The sequence below is a fragment of the Oncorhynchus clarkii genome, chromosome 31 (genome assembly GCF_045791955.1).
Source record: "Oncorhynchus clarkii lewisi isolate Uvic-CL-2024 chromosome 31, UVic_Ocla_1.0, whole genome shotgun sequence".
In the NCBI taxonomy this organism is placed as follows: domain Eukaryota; kingdom Metazoa; phylum Chordata; class Actinopteri; order Salmoniformes; family Salmonidae; genus Oncorhynchus; species Oncorhynchus clarkii.
The window spans coordinates 38353169-38373345 of record NC_092177.1 but is presented as its reverse complement, the minus strand read 5'-3'; the positions used below and the strand labels follow the sequence as shown (position 1 = coordinate 38373345).

The window sequence follows — 20177 nt, the reverse complement described above, 5'->3', positions numbered from 1 at the left end:
TGTCTGATGCTTTAAGCTCACTGTTTAATGAAATAAGACACATATTACTCAAAAGGGAGCCAGAGATCGACATAACCAGAAGAACAAAAATCTTAACCTGTCCCAACCATCATCCACCCGCTCCTACTGGCTTTCACAGATTCTGCAGTTACTCTCCTGAAGTTCCCGGTAATAGGCTACATGAGGAGTCAGCTAACTTTCTTATGTGGAATGCAAATGTATCTTACAATTTCTACAGATCTGCGTGCCAGTTATGGTTTTCATATGCACATTTTCATTAAACTATTTCATTTCTAATAACGTCTTCCCATCTCGAAATCATTGTCATGTGGTTAATTAAAATTAGATCCAAATCTAAATGAAAATGATACAAACCTAAAAAGTCACTTCTATTTCCATTGCCAACTATGTAAAAAATAGCCTCATAAAGCCAACAACAACAAAAAAGTGTAGCCTGCAGGTAGAAAATATCCTGATATGAAAAAATCCTATAAATCACATTGGCTACGCATGGACTATGTGCAACAAACTTGAAACATTATATCAGCTTTGGGTCCAGGCTATAGATCCTTGCAGAATTGTATAAAATATTCTGGCCCCTCAGAGTTTCCTGTACCAGTGAGCTCGGGACAGACACAGCTGTAAGCTATTTTCGGATGGTAAGTAATTAGGTAGGTCTATTTAATGACGTTTCCACTGTATCAGAGCATTACATTTTCCCTTTCATACTGAGTGGTTATCGATAGGGAGAGAGCTGGAAAGATTTTTCAAATACATTGAGGAATTATTATCATTCTCAATGGATGTAAAAACAGACGTTGTTTTCTTGCTTTTTAAGGTGAAGAAAACATTACTTTGATAAGCTCCACAGGTTATTAGTGGTAGTCCATTAAGCCAATCCGAAATACTATCAGATCCCCAAATGGGCACATTTATAGGCCTACTTCTATGCGTAATCAGGTATATATATTAAAATAATATATTGAATGCATTAACAGACATTACCGTAACTGAACAAATATTGTAGATTAGGAATTAACGGTAAATGTACTGCTGGTGATATATGTAATGGGAACTTGATAGACACTAACAATCAAATGCAAACAATTGAATGTGGACTGTGCCATCCCTGCGGCCTCTGCAATGAATTAGTTCACTAAAATGGGTGTGAATAAGCGAGGTATCTTGTGTATCAAAACAATAAATTATATATATACTGTAGTACCAGTGAAAAGTTTGAGCACAACTACTCATTACAGTTTTTCTTTATTTTTACTATTTTCTACATTGTAAAATAATAGTGAAGACATCAAAACTATGAAATAATACATATGGAATCATGTAGTAGCAAATTTCTTTTTAAACAAATCAAAATATATTTTATATTTGAGAGTCAAAGTAGCCACCCTTTGCCTTTGATGACAGCTTTGCACACTCTTGGCATTCTCTCAACCAGCTTCATGAGAAATGCTTTTCCAACAGTCTTGAAGGAGTTCCCACACATGCTGAGCACTTATTGGCTGCTTTTTCTTCACTCTGCAGTCTAACTCATCCCAAACCATCTCAATTGGGTTAAGGTCAGGTGATTGTGGATGCCAGGTCATCTGATGCAGCACTCTATCACTCTCCTTGGCCAAATAGCCCTTACACAGCCTGGAGGTGGGTTTTGGGTCATTGTCCTGTTGAAAAACAAATTATATTCCCACTAAACTTAAACCAGATGGGATGGCGTATCACTGCAGAATGCTGTGGTAGCCATGCTGGTTAAGTATCCCTTGAATTCTAAATAAATCACTGACAGTGTCACCAGCAGAGCACCATCATACCTCCTCCTCCTCCATGCTTCACGGTGGGAACCACACATACAGAGATCATCCGTTCACCTACTCTGCGTCTCACAAAGACAAGGAGGTTGGAACCCAAAAATCTCAAATTTGGACTCATCAGACCAATGAACAGATTTTCACCGGTCCAATGTCCATTCCTCGTGTTTCTTTGTCCAAGAAAGTCTCTTCTTTTTCATTTGTGTCCTTTAGTAGTGGTTTCTTTTGCAGCAAATTAACTTTTAACTAGGCACACCTGTTAATGGAAATGAATTCCAGGTGACTACCTCATGAAGCTGGTTGAGAGAATGTCAAAAGTGTGCAAAGCTGTCGTTAAGGCAATGGGTGGCTACTTTGAAGAATCTCAAATATAAAATATATTTGGATTTTTTTTAACACTTTTTTTGTTACTACATGATTCCATATGTGTTATTTCTTAGTTTTGATGTCTTAACTATTATTCTACAATGTAGAAAATAATAAAAAATAAAGAAAAACCCTGGAACGAGTAAGTGTGTCCAATCCTTTGACTGCTACTATATTTGTTTATTTATTTATTTGCTACTGCTTGACAAAAAAAACATTCGGTCGACCAAACAGTCGACCAGTCAAATATTTGGGGCCAGCCCTAAATCAATTGAATCGGGACCTGAGTTGAATTGATATGAAAGGTGTCTCTTACAACATAGGGAGATGATACACATGGCATGGAGCTTGTTCTCCGATCGGATGTAGGAGCGCATGCAGATGACAAAGATGTTGCCGAAGCACGTGGTGGCCGACACCACCCAGACGAAAACCCTCAGGACGATGTTGGCCAGGAGGTCCTCGAAGGACGAGATGCCGTCCGTGTTGGGCTTGCAGCTGCGCACGTGAGGGGCGTAGCCGCAGTACTGGAACTTCTTAAAGTAACTAAACACAAAGAGAAGGGAAATCAATTACCAGGATGAAAGCAGTACACTCCAGATACCATCCATAGCCTCTAGGCCAGTGGTCACCAACCTTTTCTGAGTCAAGTTCATTTTGAGTCAAAATGCAAGCCGAGATCTACTGTTAAGAAAACGTAAGCATATTCATCATTAACCAGTTTGAAACAGTTCTCTAACAATGAGGTTTGTCCAGTAGGTTATAGGCCCCATACATTAGCACTGCATATTGGCTCTGCTTGAATTGCCCTGCCAATGTTGTTCTCAGACCATTTTGAAATTATATTTCAAAATTGTAGGTAGCCTATTTGATCACACTGGTAATATATAATTTGTTGTATTACTTGTGAGGCACAGCTGAGGGAGTGTAATAATTTGTTTATTTTTTACTGGACTGATGGCCTGCATCTGATGGTCAGTCTGAGGGCAGGGAGCAGCAGTGAGGATCCTGCTCACCCAACTCACCATTCCTGCACTGTGAAAAGGGGACACAGTCTTCCAGCTGATGGTGAAACTTAAGTCGCACTGCACTGCCTTATTTCTGCCTCATACATCAATTCATGGTGTTACTCCATAATCAGAAAAAGTGATATATTCCTCGATATTAAAAAATACACAAGACGCAAATAATAACGTAAGTTTATCGAAATAGTTTGCTAAAGGCTACTCATTCATTACAGCTGCAGTGCTGGTAACACACATTTTATGGCTTATAAAACTGTTGACAGTTCTGAATAACAACTTAAACATGAACTTACTCATATAAACAGCAGCTCTATGCTGTATTCATTGAGTCTCTCTCTAGACATGTTTTTTTTTTAAATGTGAAAAAAGAAAATCTCACATTATAAACTGCTGTGCGCTTGAGGCTTCTTTTTACAGACTGTGGCGCAAGAACTGCAGACACTGTGATCTGAACTATTGGTCAGCGGTAGGTCTATAGGCAATGTTCGCTCCAATTTCTGGGGGCACTGAGCAAATTGTAGGTCTTGTGAGTGGGAACTTGAACATTGTGAGAATTTTGTGCAACTTCTGGTGTGCATTTACAGTTTTAGACAGTAGCCAATTATTATATGTTTATTTAACTAGGCAAATCAGTTAAGAACAAATTCTTATTTACAATGACGGCCTACACCGGCCAAACCCGGACGACACTGGGCCAATTGTGCACCGCCCTATAGGACTCCCAATCATGGACAGTTGTGATACAGCCTGGATTCGAACCAGTGCAGCAGTAGTGACGCCTAAAGCACTGAGATGCAGTGCCTTAGACCGCTGCGCCACTCGGGAAGCTATTTGTGGATAATGTAGGTCTACCAACAACACCCAATGGAGCAAATCTCATAACATTTTCACATGGGAATAGCTTTTGATTTCTAGGGCCTACAGTAGCCTACTGTATATGTGGTGTTCACTGCAGTCCTACATTGCAACTTTTAAAGTTTCTAAATTATGAAGGGGTTGACATGAATTAATGATTTTCTGTAAAATCATGGGTCAAATAGGTGACTGTAAATTGTATTGTATGATGCAAGAAACCACTTTATAAAATAAATTATTATTGCCATACAGAGAATTAGACAATGTAGAATAACCCTTTCCTATTGGCTTAGTTACATATTCAAGCCTGTCTCAAAATACAACACTGCCCCTTTAATTAAGACATAGGCTAAGCTTTTTACTGGACTGATTTTTCAAAGACAGCTTGAAAATGGCGCCGGAGAGGATGGGGGACGTTTTACATCCTCCTATCCAACTGCTATTTTGTTTGTTTTTTTGCAACTTTTTTTTAACGTAAAGTTGCTGCTACCGTTTCTTATGAAGAAAAGACGGAGAAAACGGGACATTAAAAACTGTAATATCTTACCGAGTCATGGCTGAACGACGACACGGATAATATAGAGCTGGAGGGATTTTCCGTGCACCGGCAGAACAGAGAAGCTATGTCTGGTAAGACGAGGGTTGGGGGTGTGTGTCTATTTGTCAATAACAGCTGGTGCGCAATGTCTAATATTAAAGAAGTCTCGAGGTATTGCTCGCTAGAGGTAGAGTACCTTATGATAATCTGTAGACCACACTATCTACCAAGAGAGTTCTCATCTATATTATTCGTAGCCGTCTATTTACCACCACAGACCAATGCTGGCACTAAGACTGCACTCAACCAACTCTATAAGGCCATAAGCAAACAAGAAAATGCTAATCTAGAAGCTGCGCATCTAGTGGCCGGGGACTTTAATGCAGGCAAACTTAAATCCTTTTTACCTAATTCCTACCAGCATGTCATATGTGCAACCAGAGGAAAACATCTCTAGACCACCTTTTCTCCACACACAGATACATACAAAGCTCTCCCTCACATTCCATTTGGCAAATCTGACCATCATTCCATCCTCCTGATTCCTGCTTAAAAGGAAAAACTAATGCAGGAAGTACCAGTGACTCGCTCAATACGGAAGTGGTCAGATGACGCAGATGCTACGCTACAGGACTGTTTTGCTAGCACAGACTGGAATATATTCCGGGATTCATCCAATGGCATTGAGGAGTATACCACCTCAGTCATCGGCTTCATCAATAATTGCATCGACGACGTCGTCCCCACAATGACCGCACGTACATATCCCAAACAGAAGCCATGGATTACAGGCAACATCTGCATTGAGCTAAAGGCTAGAGCTGCCGCTTTCAAGGAGAGGGACACTAATCCAGACGTTTATAAGAAATCCTGCTATGCCCTCAGACGAACCATAAAACAAGCAAAGTGTCATTACAGGCTTAAAATTGAATCCTACCACACCGGCTCCGAAAACTATTATGGACTGCAAAGGGAAACCCAGACGCGAGCTGCCCAGTGACGCTAGCCTACCATCACTCATTCATATATCTTTATGTACATATTCTTTATCCCTTTACACTTGTGTGTATAAGGTAGTAGTTTTGGAATTGTTAGGTTAGATTACTCGTTGGTTATTACTGCATTGTCGGAACTAGAAGCACAAGCATTTCGCTACACTCGCATTAACATCTGCTAACCATGTGTATGTGACAAATACATTTGATTTGATTTTGATTTGAAATACCTTGTATGCTTGCTTCGAGGCAAGCAACACTGAAGCATGCACGAGAGTACCAGCTGTTCTGGACGACTGTGTGATAACACTCTCGGTAGCTGACCAACTGATAAGTGTCTTCACTGACATTTTCAACTTCTCCCTGACCGAGTCTGTAATAGCTACATGTTTCAAGCAGACCACCATAGTTCCTGTTCCCAAGGAAGCGAAGGTAACCTGCCTAAGTGATTACCACCCTGTAGCACTTACGTTGATAGCCATGAAAGGCTGGTCATGGCTCACATGAACAGCATCCTCCCGGATACCCTAGATCCACTCCAGTTCCCATACCGCCCCAACAAATCCACAGATGACGCAATCTCAATCACACTCCACACTGCCCTTTCACACCTGGACAAAAGGAACACCTATGTGAGAATGCTGTTCATTGACTACAACTCAGCGTTCAACACCATAGTGCCATTTCTAAGGACTCTGGGACTAAACACCTCCCTCTGCAACTGGATCTTGGAATTCCTGACGGGCCGCCCCCAGGTGGTAAGGGTAGGCAACAACACGTCTGCCACGCTTATCCTCAACACTGGGGCCCCTGAGGAGTGTGTACTTAGTCCCCTCCTGTACTCCCTGTTCACCCACGACTGCGTGGCCAAACACAACTCCAACACCATTAAGTTTGCTGACGACACAACAGTGGTAGGCCTGATCACCGACAATGATGAGACAGCCTATAGGGAGGAGGTCAGAGACCTGTCAGTGTGGTGCCAGGACAACAGCCTCTCCCTCAATGTGAGCAAGACAAAGGAGCTGATCGTGGACTACAGGAAAAGGTTGGCCGAAGAGGCCCCCATTAACATCGACAGGGCTGTAGTGGAGCAGGTCGAGAGTTTTTCAAGTTCCTTGGTGGCCACATCACCATGGTCCAAACACCAAGACAGTCGTGAAGAGGGCACGATAACACACCCCCCCCCCCCCCCCCCCCAGGAGACTGAAAAGGTTTGGCAAGGGTCCCCAGATCCTCAAAAAGTTCTACAGCTGGTACACTCGATACCGGTTCCCCCTGTATATAGCCTCGTTATTGTTATTTTATTGTGTTACTTTTTTTTACTATTTTTTACTTTAGTTTATTTGGTAAATATTTTCTGAACTATCCTTGAACTGCACTGTTGGTTAAGCGCTTGTAAGAAAGCGGTAAGGTCTACACTTCTTGTATTCGGTGCATGTGACAAAGTTTGATTTGATTTGAAATGTAGCCTACACGTTTTGTGCTCTTATAGGAAGCAGTACCTCCCCATTGTTGACCTATACTTATATAACTGGGCTAATAACTCGCTAACCTGCAATGAATATCAACAAATGTGAACACGCTTGGCTCTGATCTAAACTGATCTGAAAAGTCCATTTACTCGCGGGGATTGAAAGCTTTGCTCGTGGGCTACCGCCAGTTGCACGCGCTCCAATAGAATTCCGTTGCACTCTTGCTCTGCCTATACCAAAATCACAGACTCGGTCTTGCAAAGTTAAATTTGTTTTGTTTTGTTGCATTGAAAAGGGCCTGATATGATGTTGATTCGCTCACGGAAATTTTTTTTATCTATATAGTGCAAACTAATGGGGCAAACTCATGGAATTTCAATCTCTTGCATCTCTGCGCAGAATTGCATTTATTCTCTGCAGCAGTCCTGGAGGAAGTTCCCACGAGCGCAGTTTAGAGGGAACATTGCCTATAGGTGTACTTGATTTGCTCTCAAAATCTGAAAACTTTTGGACTTCCGGCACTGGGGGCTGCTGAATCAAGTGCACCTACAGGCAACACTGCGAAACGAATAAATAAAATAGGAACGCAAAGACTTTATCATTGGGTTTTTTACAGAAATGTTTGGTGATCGAGGAGGAATGGCTTGGAGATCGACCTCTCGATCGGATTCGACCGGTTGGTGACCACTGCTCTAGGCAGTTCATGATCTGAAGCAATATGGGAGTAAGCTCTACCTCTACCTCTGGTAGGCTAGGTGGTATTTCTGCCATATTGCTTACATCTATTATGTCCTTTCAGATCTACACAAGTCCCTAGTGTGTAGGGGTAAGGAATTGTTTCAGGGCACCTATCTGGATAGGATGCACATCCAAAAGGTTGCATAGAAGCAAGATACAAAGTTGTGCAGCATATAGTGAGAGGACAAGTATTTGGTTTCAAATTCATCTCATCATGGACCAACAGTGTTTTGAGATGACCTTACTCACAGTCAGATCAATTATGTATTGCACAGCTAGTGATCACACAGTTGGGAGTGAACATCTTGAAGCTTCAGATAAGGACCTGGGGCCAGATTGACTAGGAATCTTTTACAATAGTGGTGGAAAAGTTTCCAACTGCAATGGTTTGAAAGATAAAAGGAAGAGCAAATGTTAAAGTAAATGTTGGGATGAGGGATAAGAACTAAGAGGTGCAAATGCTTTTTAAATAAAAATCATTAAACTCATATTTTTTTGCCAGGTAAAAATGTGCAAAGGATTTTGTTCAAAGTGTAATTTCGGGTTTGATCATCAAATGAATTTGACAAAACAAAATGAACAAACTACTCACATGTGGGTCAGTTGTTTGAGTGGTTCAAACATCCTTCGCTGTATGTTCCCAATCTCGATTCCCTCTATGCTCCTAAAAAACACAAACAAATGTTGTTTCCCTTAGGAGCTCACAGAAAAACAAACTAAACAAAATATTTGAATTTCAGAGACCCTCTTTGCAACACTCTTTCCCCCAAAATTGTTGGTCTTTTACACCTTTTTTTGGGGGGGGGGGGAAGCTTTGATGTATGACCTAAAATGCTATTTGTTTTCTTTCCTGATATGTGTGAATTAGGGAATTCCTCATGTGTGGGCCAGTGAGTGCACTCTGTTCCAATAGGATAACACAAAACACATTGCATGTTATGTAGCCACATAATTGTATTGTATGATAAAAGGGTGCACATTGGAAGGTCACGTGCCTTTTGGTCTGGGCATGATGCAAGCTATGATTATATGTGAAATTGCATGGAATAGATCATGGGTTTCTCGTAAGTCTGAAAGGGCCACAGAAAGGGATGTAATAGAGAAGATGTACTTACTCTACACAACATATATTGGGATGCAAACTCAAAATGTAACAATATTTCAACTCTATATCTGACATGGTACAGTTGTCTTCTTTATTTAAGTCCATAACCATACTTTTGTTTAAAAGTACATTTGTTTAAAACTACCAAGCAACTGTGTGACCCTGATTTAGCCCACTGCAATAAAAGTTAAGAAAATATATTGAGCATTTTATTCCAAAAACAGCCACACTGTTGTAATAGTATGATGTGTGACTATGCTGAGTGAAGTGCTCACATTAGTAGAATTGCATTTTTAAGTTTAGTTTGGCAATGCTAGTCCCTGTGTATTTTGATTTGTAGGTATCCAATGTTAGCTAACTAGCTAGCTGTGATAATGTTGCTATTGTTGTAGAAAACCCTTGTTGTTACTAGCCAGACAAAGGAACAATTTAATTCAATCTTCATAATCCCATATAATTATATATATAAATATATATATATATATATATATTATTTGCTTGCTTGCACAACATATTTTCTCCCTTTTGTTGTCACTCCTGTCACCTTGCTCCCTGATTGGCTTTAAGTATAGTTGTCGGCCACTGAGGAGCATTGCCATTTCATGGTTTAGAGCAGTCCATTGACTGCTTAAGAGGTAAGGAAAAACACACTACATCACCAAAAGTATGTGGACACCTGCTCGTCAAACATCTTATTCCAAAATCATGAGCATTAATATGGAGTTTGTCCCTCTTTCGCTGCTATAACTGTCTCCACTCTTCTGGGAAGGCTTTCCACTAGATGTCGGAACATTGCTGCGGGGACTTGCTTCCATTCAGCCACGATTTTGGGCGATTAGGCCTGGCTTGCAGTCAGCGTTCCAATTCATCCCAAAGGTGTTAGATGGGGTTGAGGTCAGGGCTCTGTGCAGGCCAGTCAAGTTCTTCCACACCTATCTCAACCAACCAATTCTGTGTGGAACTAGCTTTGTGCACGGGGCCGTGTCATGCCTTCCCCAAACTGTTCCCTTCAATGGAACTAAGGGGCCTAGCCCAAATCATAAAAAACAGCCCCAGACCATTGTTCCTTCTTCACCAAACTTTACAGTTAGCACTATGCTTTCGGTATGGTAGCATTCTCCTGGCATCCACCAAACCCAGATTTGTCCATCGGACTGCCAGATGGTGAAGCGTGATTCATCACTCCAGAGAACGCGTTTCCACTACTCCAGAGTCCAATGGTGGTGAGCTTTACTCCACTCCAGCCGTCGCTTAGCATTGCGCATGGTGATCTTAGGCTTCATGAAGCTCCCAACGAACAGTTCTTGTGCTGACGTTGCTTCCAGATGCAGTTTGGAACTCTCGGTAGAGAGCGTTGCAACCGAGGACAGATTTATTTTACGAGCTTGAGCACTCTGTAGTCCGGTTCTGTGAGCTTGTGTTGCCTACCACTTCACGGCTAAGCCGTTGTTGACGTAGATGTTTCCACTTCACAATAACAGCACTTACAGTTGATCGGGGCAGCTCTAGCAGGGCAGAAGTCTACATACTTTTGTATATACAGTTGAAGTTGGAAGTTTACAAACACCTTAGCAAAATACATTTAAACTCAGTTTTTCACAATTCCTGACATTTAATCCTTGTAAAAAAATCCTTGTTTTAGGTCAGTTAGGATCACAACATTATTTTAAGAATGTGAAATGTCAGAATAATAGTAGAGAGAATTATTTATTTAAGCTTTTATTTCTTTCATTTACATTCCCAGTAGGTCAGAAGTTTACATTCACTCAATTAGTATTTGGTAGCATTGCTTTTATATTCTTAAACTTGGGTCAAACGTTTCGGGTAGCCTTTCACAAGCTTCCCACAATAAGTTGGGTGAATTTTGGCCCAATCCTCCTGACAGAGCTGGTGTAACTGAACCAGGTTTGTAGGCCTCCTTGCTCGCACACGCTTTTTCAGTTCTGCTAACAAATGTTCTATGGGATTGAGGTCAGGGCTTTGTGATGGCCACTCCAATACCTTGACTTTGTTGTCCTTAAGCCATTTTGCCACAACTTTGGAAGTATTATTGGGTCATTGTCCTTTTGGAAGACCCATTTGCGACCAAGCTTCTTAACTTCCTGACTGATGTCTTGAGATGTTGCTTCAATATATCCACATCATTTTCCTGCTTCATGATGCCGTCTATTTTGTAAAGTGCACCAGTCCCTCCTGCAGCAAAGCACCCCCACAACATGATGCTGCCACCCCTGTGCTTCACGGTTGGGATGGTGTTCTTTGGCTTGCAAGCCTACCCCTTTTCCTCCAAACATAACAATGGTCATTAATGGCCAAACAGTTCTATTTTTGTTTCATCAGACCAGAGAACATTTCTCCAAAAAGTATGATCTTTGTCCCCATGTGCAGTTGCAAACCGTAGTCTGGCTTTTTTTGTCGGTTTTGGAGCAGTGGCTTCTTCCTTGCTGAGCGGCCTTTCAGGTTATATTGATATAGGAATTTTGTTTTACTGTGGATATAGATACTTTTGTATCTGTTTCCTCCAGCATCTTCACAAGGTCGTTTGCTGTTGTTCTGGGATTGATTTGCACTTTTCGCACCAAAGTACGTTCATCTCCAGGAGACTGAACGAACGCGTCTCCTTCCTGAGCGTTATGAAAGCAGCGTGGTTCCATGGTGTTTATACTTGCGTACTATTGTTTGTGCAGATGAACGTGGTACCTTCAGGCGTTTGGAAATTGCTTCCAAGGATGAATCAGACTTGTGGTGGTCTACAATTTTTTTTTTCAGAGGCCTTGGCTGATTTCTTTTGATTTTCCCATGATGTCAAGCAAAGAGGCACTGAGGTTGAAGGTAGGCCTTGAAATACATCTACAGGTACACCTCCAATTGACTCAAATGATGTCAATTAGCCTATCAGAAGCTTCTAAAGCCATGACATCATTTTCTGGAATTCTTCAAGCTGTTTAAAGGCACAGTCAATTTAGTGTATGTAAACTTCTGACCCACTGGAATTGTGATGCAGTGAATTATAAGTGAAATAATCTGTCTGTAAACAATTGTTGGAAAAATGACTTGTGTCATGCACAAAGTAGATGTCCTAACCGACTTACCAAAACTATAGTTTGTTAACAAGAAATTTGTGGAGTGGTTGAAAAACGAGTTGTAATGACTCCAACCTAAGTGTATGTAAACTTCCGACTTCGACTGTATATTATTCAATGATTGCTTATGGGCTAATAGCAGTAAGGCCAAATCCACTGTTTCATCAAATATATATATATATATATATATTATACCTACAGGGGTCCTAAAATTAACAATAGGATCCTTGGTAAGAAAATCTTAAAACATTTTCATATGTTAGCTTAGTGGAAATCCAGTCCGGGCACTATGAATGATCTCTCAAATTATTATTACATACTTTAAAAGTGTTTTATAAATGTGTGAATAACTAGCTTACTAACATTAACACGTGGGAGTAATGATTCATAAATGATAAACAAACTACTCTACTGATGCTTTTCCCTTTCAAGTGTAACATGCATGCACAAAGTGAGCAGTAAAAAACAAACAATGGCTACTTACAAGGATTTCAATTTATGCAAGTTATCAAAGTGGTCAACTTGGAGATCCACGATAGGGTTACACGAGATGTTCCTAAAAAACATGTAAAACCAATGACATCAGAGCTCCAGTAACAGCATCAATTAATTATAAGACATAATATTTAACAAGAACTATAGCACCATAGCCGTATAACAATGTCTTTCAACGTTAGAGCAACAAAAACATATAAAATATTCAAAGAACGTTTGTGCATAGATCCGAGTGTGGCTCTAACTCACAGCTGTAGTAAATCTCCCAGATGAACAAAGAGATTGGGAGGGATTGCCACGAGTCTGTTGCTGGACAGATCTCTGTGGAGACAAAGCTATTTACTGGAAACAAACTACAAGAACCAATATACCACAGCATTGTTGAATACTCATTTATGACTGGCCAGAAGGGCATTCTAGAATGAGCATTAAACCCAGATAACGGGACAGTTGGAAAAGATATCGGGACATCTTGCAATCATGACGCAATATAAGGCGACACATGCAGGCCATACTACTACAGAAAGCTAAACCAACAACTCCACAAACCAACATTGGATACATTGTAAACGCAGGTCCAACGACAAACGTAGCTAGCTAGACATGTTTTTTTTGAGCATCTGATGACCTAAAATGGTGAGTGATGAACATATTGTAATGAAACAGCAGGGAGCAGGTCTCGAACCGTTGACCTCCGAGCCCGAGGGCCAGCGCGCTATCGACTCTGCCGCAAAAGCATGCTCGTGCGGCAGGGTCGATTTCCGCGTTTATAAAGCCAGGATCGTTACACTACTCCCTCCTTTCAAAGAGCGCGTCCTAGCTTGCGACTGTACGTCTAAAGGAACGCGCTCACCGCTCAAGTTATTTTTACCGGCAAATGTGTGCTTTAGTATTGTTTTCTTTGGCAATTGTTGTATAAGCAGGATAGACACCTCCAATCTGTACATTACCTTTGAAATAACGAAGTCCATTTTTCAAATGTACAGAACGGAGGCATTTATCCAGTACTTATACGGTGGATGAAACTTACACAAGGTTTACATGACCACCTGTTCTGCAAATCCAGAAACAAGTGTAAATGCATGTCAGAATAATTGTTTGGATTCACCAAAACTCATAAAATATAAATCATAATCAACATCTTGGCCTGGGAACATGTTGTATATTTATAGTGCAGTCTGTACTGATTTATATGGTATTATCTGAATTATTTTTTAAAAAGTCAGTGGAATAGGTGAAGATATCACTGTCTGGGACTCAAAATGAACTGTGTCTGGGTATGACAGAGGAAAATGTCAAACAATTTCATGTCTTGAGGCATACAAAACACAACTTACAATTCCCCAAGTTTCTTTAGAAATGAGAACGCCTGTTCATGTATGCGACTGATTCTGTTCTTCTGTAGGACACTGGAAAGAGTTAAGGAAAGACTGTCAAAACAAGAATTATAAAACAGACAGACATTTTCTCACTTTATTATCTTCTCTGTTGGTCCTAAAAGCAATTTAACAAGATTGTTGTTTTGGGGTCCACTATTTAGAATCCCTTCGGGAAACAAATAGATGTTGATATTTGGAATTTTAATGGTTATAGCCTAGTGAGAAAGCCAAGGACACAACAATAAAAATGAGGAAAACGAAATTAATTAAGTCACACTTACAGCACAGTCATCATGTTGCACGACCAGAATGTTACGTTTCCAACACTTTCAATTTGATTTCCCTCCATGTCCCTGGAGACACACAAGCGCACAAAAACATATTTTGAAAGTAATATCATGCGGATAACAAAGCTCTTTGATTTGTTGACTTCCAAACGTACAGCCAGTTTAGTCTTGGCATTTCCATGCAGATGTCATCCAGCTTTGTCAGAGCGTTGTTCAACAAAACCCTGCGAACAAAAAACAAAACAAGAGCGGTCTGATTTTTGTGCCATTCAAAGAAAACAACACTCACTGCCAAAATACTTTAGCATATCACATTGGCCCTTTAATAATACCAGAGCACTTCAATACAGTGCAAATGAAAGCATAGATTTGGGAAGTAGTTTGGGGGTGGGGGTGCTGCAGTACTACAGCAGTATTAAAGGTCCAGTGCAATACTTTTGTGAATTATTTATTTCTTAAAAATAAATAAATAAATACAAATAATAGTATTATTTTTTATTCAGATGTTTTCAGTGCAGCACCCTCAGCACCACTACTTCCCACTGCTACGTATGAAATAACTTATTCGATGGAAAAAGCTAAACAAGCCCAACTCAAGAAGGTAAAGGTAGAAATGAAACTCACAGGAGTACCAAGGAACGCAAGCCTGAAAAGGTCATGGGGGATATCTGATGGATACTGTTGTTTTCAAGGATCCTACAAACAAAGGGTAGAGTTTAATTTCAGCTCTCTTATTAAATTAAGTATTTGGTTGAACGTTGGTTTAAAAGGAAACTGTAGCGATACAAGCTTTGTGCGAGAGTTCTGAAGGCTGTCTAAAAATATAGTCTTTGTACCCATTGTGTTAACAGTATGTCTATATATGCAAACAGGATATACAGACTGTGTCAGTAAGGATAACCTACAACCACTCCAGCTTGTGTAGATCTTGGAACACCCCGGGCATCAGGATGGATATCTTGTTATAGCTTAAATATCTGAAGCAGAAAATTCAGATTTTAAATATGCACATTGAATTATTTACCATTTATTTCAAACATAAGCAACTTGATAAGGAAAACTTAAATCAACAACATGCAAGGTAAAAATCTGTCGTTCTGCCCCTGAGCAAGGCAGTTAACCCACTGTTCCCCGGGTGCCGAAGACGTGGATGTCGGTTAATCACCTCCCTGATTCAGAGGGGTTGGGTTAAATGCGAAAGACACATTTCAGTTGAAGGCATTCAGTTCTACAACTGACTTTTTATCCCCCTTTTTCCTTTTCATTATAAAGTCCAACATAACACTGTCAAGTGCACGCATCGATGTATGAATATTAGGAACTTACAGTCTTGTTAGATTGTATAGTCCTCTGAATGCGTTAGGACTCACAGCTCGAATTCTGTTATGTTGTAGATATCTGAAAAGTAGCATGTTAGAAGTATGTTAAAAAAATATCTTGTTTATTTAACATTTGCTGTGTCCAAAATATGTACTACTTACTAAAACTAAACATTGTGTACTAATAGTACATTGTGTTCAAAATACTATTTTTAGTCTTACATTAATTTGTTTTTTCAGGAGAACAATTGCCACGATGACTAACAAGTGAAAATGATTTACAACAAGTATAGAAGCCTCACATTTATACATTAAAGACCTAAATATAAACGGGTCCCTGTAGAACAAAATAAAAATACCAATTGGTAGATACTTTCATAGTATGTGGTTTGATTCGTTTTTTAGAAGAAGAAAATTACGCAAACAATATTGCATAGCTGACTTTATTCGAGAGATAGTTCTTGGCAGTCAATGAGGCATGTTTTTAGTCTCCTCATCTTGCTACTACTTCCATGCTGCCAATATGTTTCAAGGCCAATGTGATCCAGACTACTGCATTTGGGTCCCCGGGGCACCTACCTCCAGAGCCCCCCACCCACTCCTCCTTCCTGTGCTCTTCCTACCTCCAGAGCCCCCCCCACCCCCCCCCCCACCCCTGTGCTGTTTTATAGTTAATTTCGTGCTATTGTTAACATTTTGCCATGCGGATAAGAGTACATTTTGCAGTAAATTTCCTGCTATTCTACACATTTTGTTCAAAATGCCCTGAAGCCCAAGGCCAAAAATATATAATAAGCCCAAGGCAAATAATATATAATAAGTATCTCGTGTGAACAACTTAGTATCTCGTTCGAATGACTTGAGTCGTTCAAATTAGATATTAAGTCATTCAAACAAGATACTAAGTCATTTGAATGACTCATTATCTTGTTTGAACGACTTTAAAGTTATTTTGTCTAATTATGCCTCATTTGTTATGCAACTTGTCAGACCATAGAATGGTAGCTGTGGCCATTCATTCACTGATTCTATCCATTGATATGATTATTCATTGTCAGTTCTTTGATAGCCTAAAGCAGGGCTGTTTTTAGGGCCAGGACGATACCAGTATTGCCATCGTCCAGGTTTAGCCGGGGTAGGCCGTCATTGTAAATAAGAATTTGTTCTTAACTGACTTGCGTAGTTAAATAAATGTGAAGGAACTTGTGAAGATACTGGACTAAACAGGTACAAAAGTATCTATATCCACAGTAAAATTAGTCCTATATCGACATAATCTGAAAGGTCGCTCAAAACCGACATAAAAAATCCAGACTACGGTTTGCAACTGCACATGAGGTGAAAGATCATACTTTTTGTAAAATATCCTCTGGTCTGATGAAACAAAAAGAGAACTGTTTGGCCATAATGACCATCGTTATGTTTGGAGGAAAAAGTGGAAGGCGTGCAAGCCGAAGAACACCATCCCAACCGTGAAGCACAGGGGTGGCAGCATCATGTTGTGGGGGTGCTTTGCTGCAGGAGGAACTGATGCGCTTCACAAAGTTGATGACATCATGAGGAGGACAATTATGTGAATATATTGAAGCAACATCTCAAGACATCAGTCAGGAAGTTAAAGCTTGGTCGCAAATGGGTCTTCCAAATGGACAATGACCCCAAACATACTTCCAAAGTTGTGGAAAAATGGCTTAAGGACAACAAAGTCAAGGTATTGAAGCGGCCATCACAAAGCCCTGACCTCAATCCTATAGAAAATTTGTGGGCAGAACTTAAAAAGCATGTGTGAGCAAGGAGGTCTACAAAACTGACTCCGTTACACCAGCTCTGACCCACTGGGAATGTGATGAAATAAATTATAAATAAAATAAAGAAATCATTCTCTACTATTATTCTGACATTTCACATTTTTTAAATAAAGTGGTTTTCCTAACTGACCTAAGACAGGGATTTTTTGCTAGGATTAAATGTCAGGAATTGTGAAAAACTGAGTTTAAATGTACTTGGCTAAGGTGTATGTAAACTTCCGACTTCAACTGTACATGTAGGAATATTAGTGGGAATATTGTCCCAATATAAACAAGAGAAAGGAGAATGGAATATATTTGAAAAGCCTAACATTTTAAAATACATTGAGATGAAGCCGCCCCGTATGCTATTTAATTTTTTTGATATATACACTACCATTCAAAAGTTTGGGGTCACTGTTAAGGGATTTTTTTTTATCAATAATGACTAATTATGTATACATTTCAATCAGGACTGACTAATCAGAAAACTATTATGTTACTGTATAGATGTATGAATTTTCTTTTAACCTTAGTACTGAATATAATGTGTGTACATATAATCAAGAATTTGAACAATGACTGTCTGTTCCTTGGTAGAAATGAATGAACTTATAGCCAGACTGGCTAGAATGCTTATCTACACAGGCAGACCTTGGCTTGGGTCGTAAATTATCATAGTAGGGAGAGACGATGTGGGAAGGCTTGAGAACTATACAGCCATTGTACTGCTGGTTGATGAGCTGGGGTAGTACGAAAACTAATGACGGCATTTTCAGTTTATAATCTGTGGTGTTCAGTACTCTCGAGAATAAACGCTGCTGGTTGATTTTGAGACTGGTCTCTGTCCATTTTATGCAAATAAGAGTCTTACAAATTCTTAGGAATTGACAGAGTGTTTAATTTTAATTGGGTATTAAAACATAGAGGAATGTAATTCCTGTAACAGTCACTTAGACATTTCCTTGTTTTTGAAAGAAAACCACAGTTTTTGTACATTGAAATAACATCAAATTGATCAGAAATACAGTGTAGACAATGTTAATGTTGTAAATGATTATTGTAGCTGGAAATGGCAGATTTTTAATGGAATATCTACATAGGCGTACAGAGGCCCATTATCCGCAACCATCACTTCTGTGTTCCAATGGCACGCTGTGTTCGCTAACGTAAGTTTATCATTTTAAAAGGCTAATTGATCTTTAGAAAACACTTTTGCAATTATGTTAGCACAGCTGAAAACTGTTGAGCTGATTAAAGAAGCCATATAACTGGCCTTCTTTAGACTAGTTGAGTATTTGGGGCATCAGCATTTGTGGGTTTGATTACAGGCTCAAAATGGCCAGAAACAAAGAACTTTTGTTTCTTCTGAAACTCGTCAGTCTATTCTTGTTCTGAGAAGTGATTCTATTCCATGCAATAAATTGCCAAGAAACTGAAGATCACAACGCTATGTGCTACTCCCTTTACAGAACAGCGCAAACGGCTCTAACCAGAATAGAAAGAAGAGTGGGTGTACAACTGAGCAAGAGGACAAGTACATTCGTGTCTAGTTTGAGGAACAGGCGCCTCACAAGTCCTCAACTGGCAGCTTCATTAAATAGTACCTGCTAAAACACCAGTCTCATCGTCAACAGTGAAGAGGCGACTCTGGGATGCTGGCCTTCTAGGCAGAGTTGCAAGGGAAAAGCCATATCTCAGACTGGCCAATAAAAAGAAAAGATTAAGATGGAAAAAAGAACACAGACACTGGACAGAGGAACTCTGCCTAAGAAGGCCAGCATCCCTGACTCGCCTCTTCACTGTTGACCTTGAGACTGGTGTTTTAGTCACCGAGGGCATGCGCAATGGTGATATCACCAAAAGAGGACAGCTTATTGGTGCGTGAAATCAAATCCGCGCTGGTAACCTTCAGCCCTTAAAAATACTAGTTAATTATCTAAATAACCAAAGGGACAAATCGTTTTTGGGATTTCAGACCAGGTGTGGCAGAAGGCATGAAGATCACTGCTCTGCTTCAAATGCCCTGATTGATAAAAACGTCGCTATGTAATTGTGACAATTTTGTTTACCAAAGACCCCACAATTAGGCATTAGTTAAACTTCTTCCTGCGAATAAAAACGACTTCCCACAACATTGTTGTCCAAATAACGAGACATGTTTTGCCCAGTAGGTGGCTTTTGACTCCTGGTAGCTTGAGGTGTTTGAAATAGCTTAATCGGTCTACGTCAGCCTGTGCAGAATAGTAATGTAGTAATTGATTATTATTATTATTATTACTGCTATTAATGCATGAGGCTTTAAAACTGCAACAGGAAGTTGATCCCTGCAATGCAAAGATTTATTTTGCAACCCTTCCTCCAAATCTATACATTATGCAATCATCAAATTAAAAGATTGTTGTCATCGGTGCGATTGAAAATCGAATAGATGACTTATGTTTCTGTAAACCATTAGCCAACACTTCAAACATTTAACAGTGGCATCATGAAAGTTTACTTTCTCTTCATTTTATTTCAGTAATTAAATTTATTTTTTCCTGTTACCTTTGAAGTAAAGGCCTATCACAATCCTCTTTTTGTTGGTGATTCTGTTAGGCTAATAAAAGCATGTTGTTCGCAGCATAAACTATTATTATTATTATTTCTGAAGTTCATTCATTTATTAGTGATGGATACTTTAACTGTGCGTTTAGGTTACTGTTATTAAAGCACTCACATAGGTTACTTCTCTGCCAGATTGCGTGAGATAACTAGTCTTATCGGTAAGTGTGGTCTAAGCAATCCCCTTATGGTATCATGTTACCTCCCTACATTGATTGCACATGTAACGCAGGTCAACTAATGTTGAATACTTATCAGTACTAGTGAGATTCCAGTAACCAATCATATTATACTATATTGCTA

General features: G+C 39.8%; 1 protein-coding gene across 1 annotated transcript in view; it reads right to left on the bottom strand.

Moving 5' to 3' along the window:
* The window catches only part of LOC139390777 (relaxin receptor 1-like), a 119054-nt gene that overhangs the window by 8197 nt on the left and 90680 nt on the right, over positions 1-20177 (bottom strand). The window contains exons 6-15 of the mRNA XM_071138140.1: positions 15491-15562; positions 15070-15141; positions 14789-14860; positions 14320-14388; positions 14159-14230; positions 13836-13907; positions 12748-12819; positions 12488-12559; positions 8408-8479; positions 2506-2735 (exon numbers count right to left, since the gene is read on the bottom strand). Of these exons, the coding sequence (XP_070994241.1) occupies positions 2506-2735; positions 8408-8479; positions 12488-12559; positions 12748-12819; positions 13836-13907; positions 14159-14230; positions 14320-14388; positions 14789-14860; positions 15070-15141; positions 15491-15562 (875 nt within the window). The remainder of the gene's footprint in view (positions 1-2505; positions 2736-8407; positions 8480-12487; positions 12560-12747; positions 12820-13835; positions 13908-14158; positions 14231-14319; positions 14389-14788; positions 14861-15069; positions 15142-15490; positions 15563-20177) is intronic.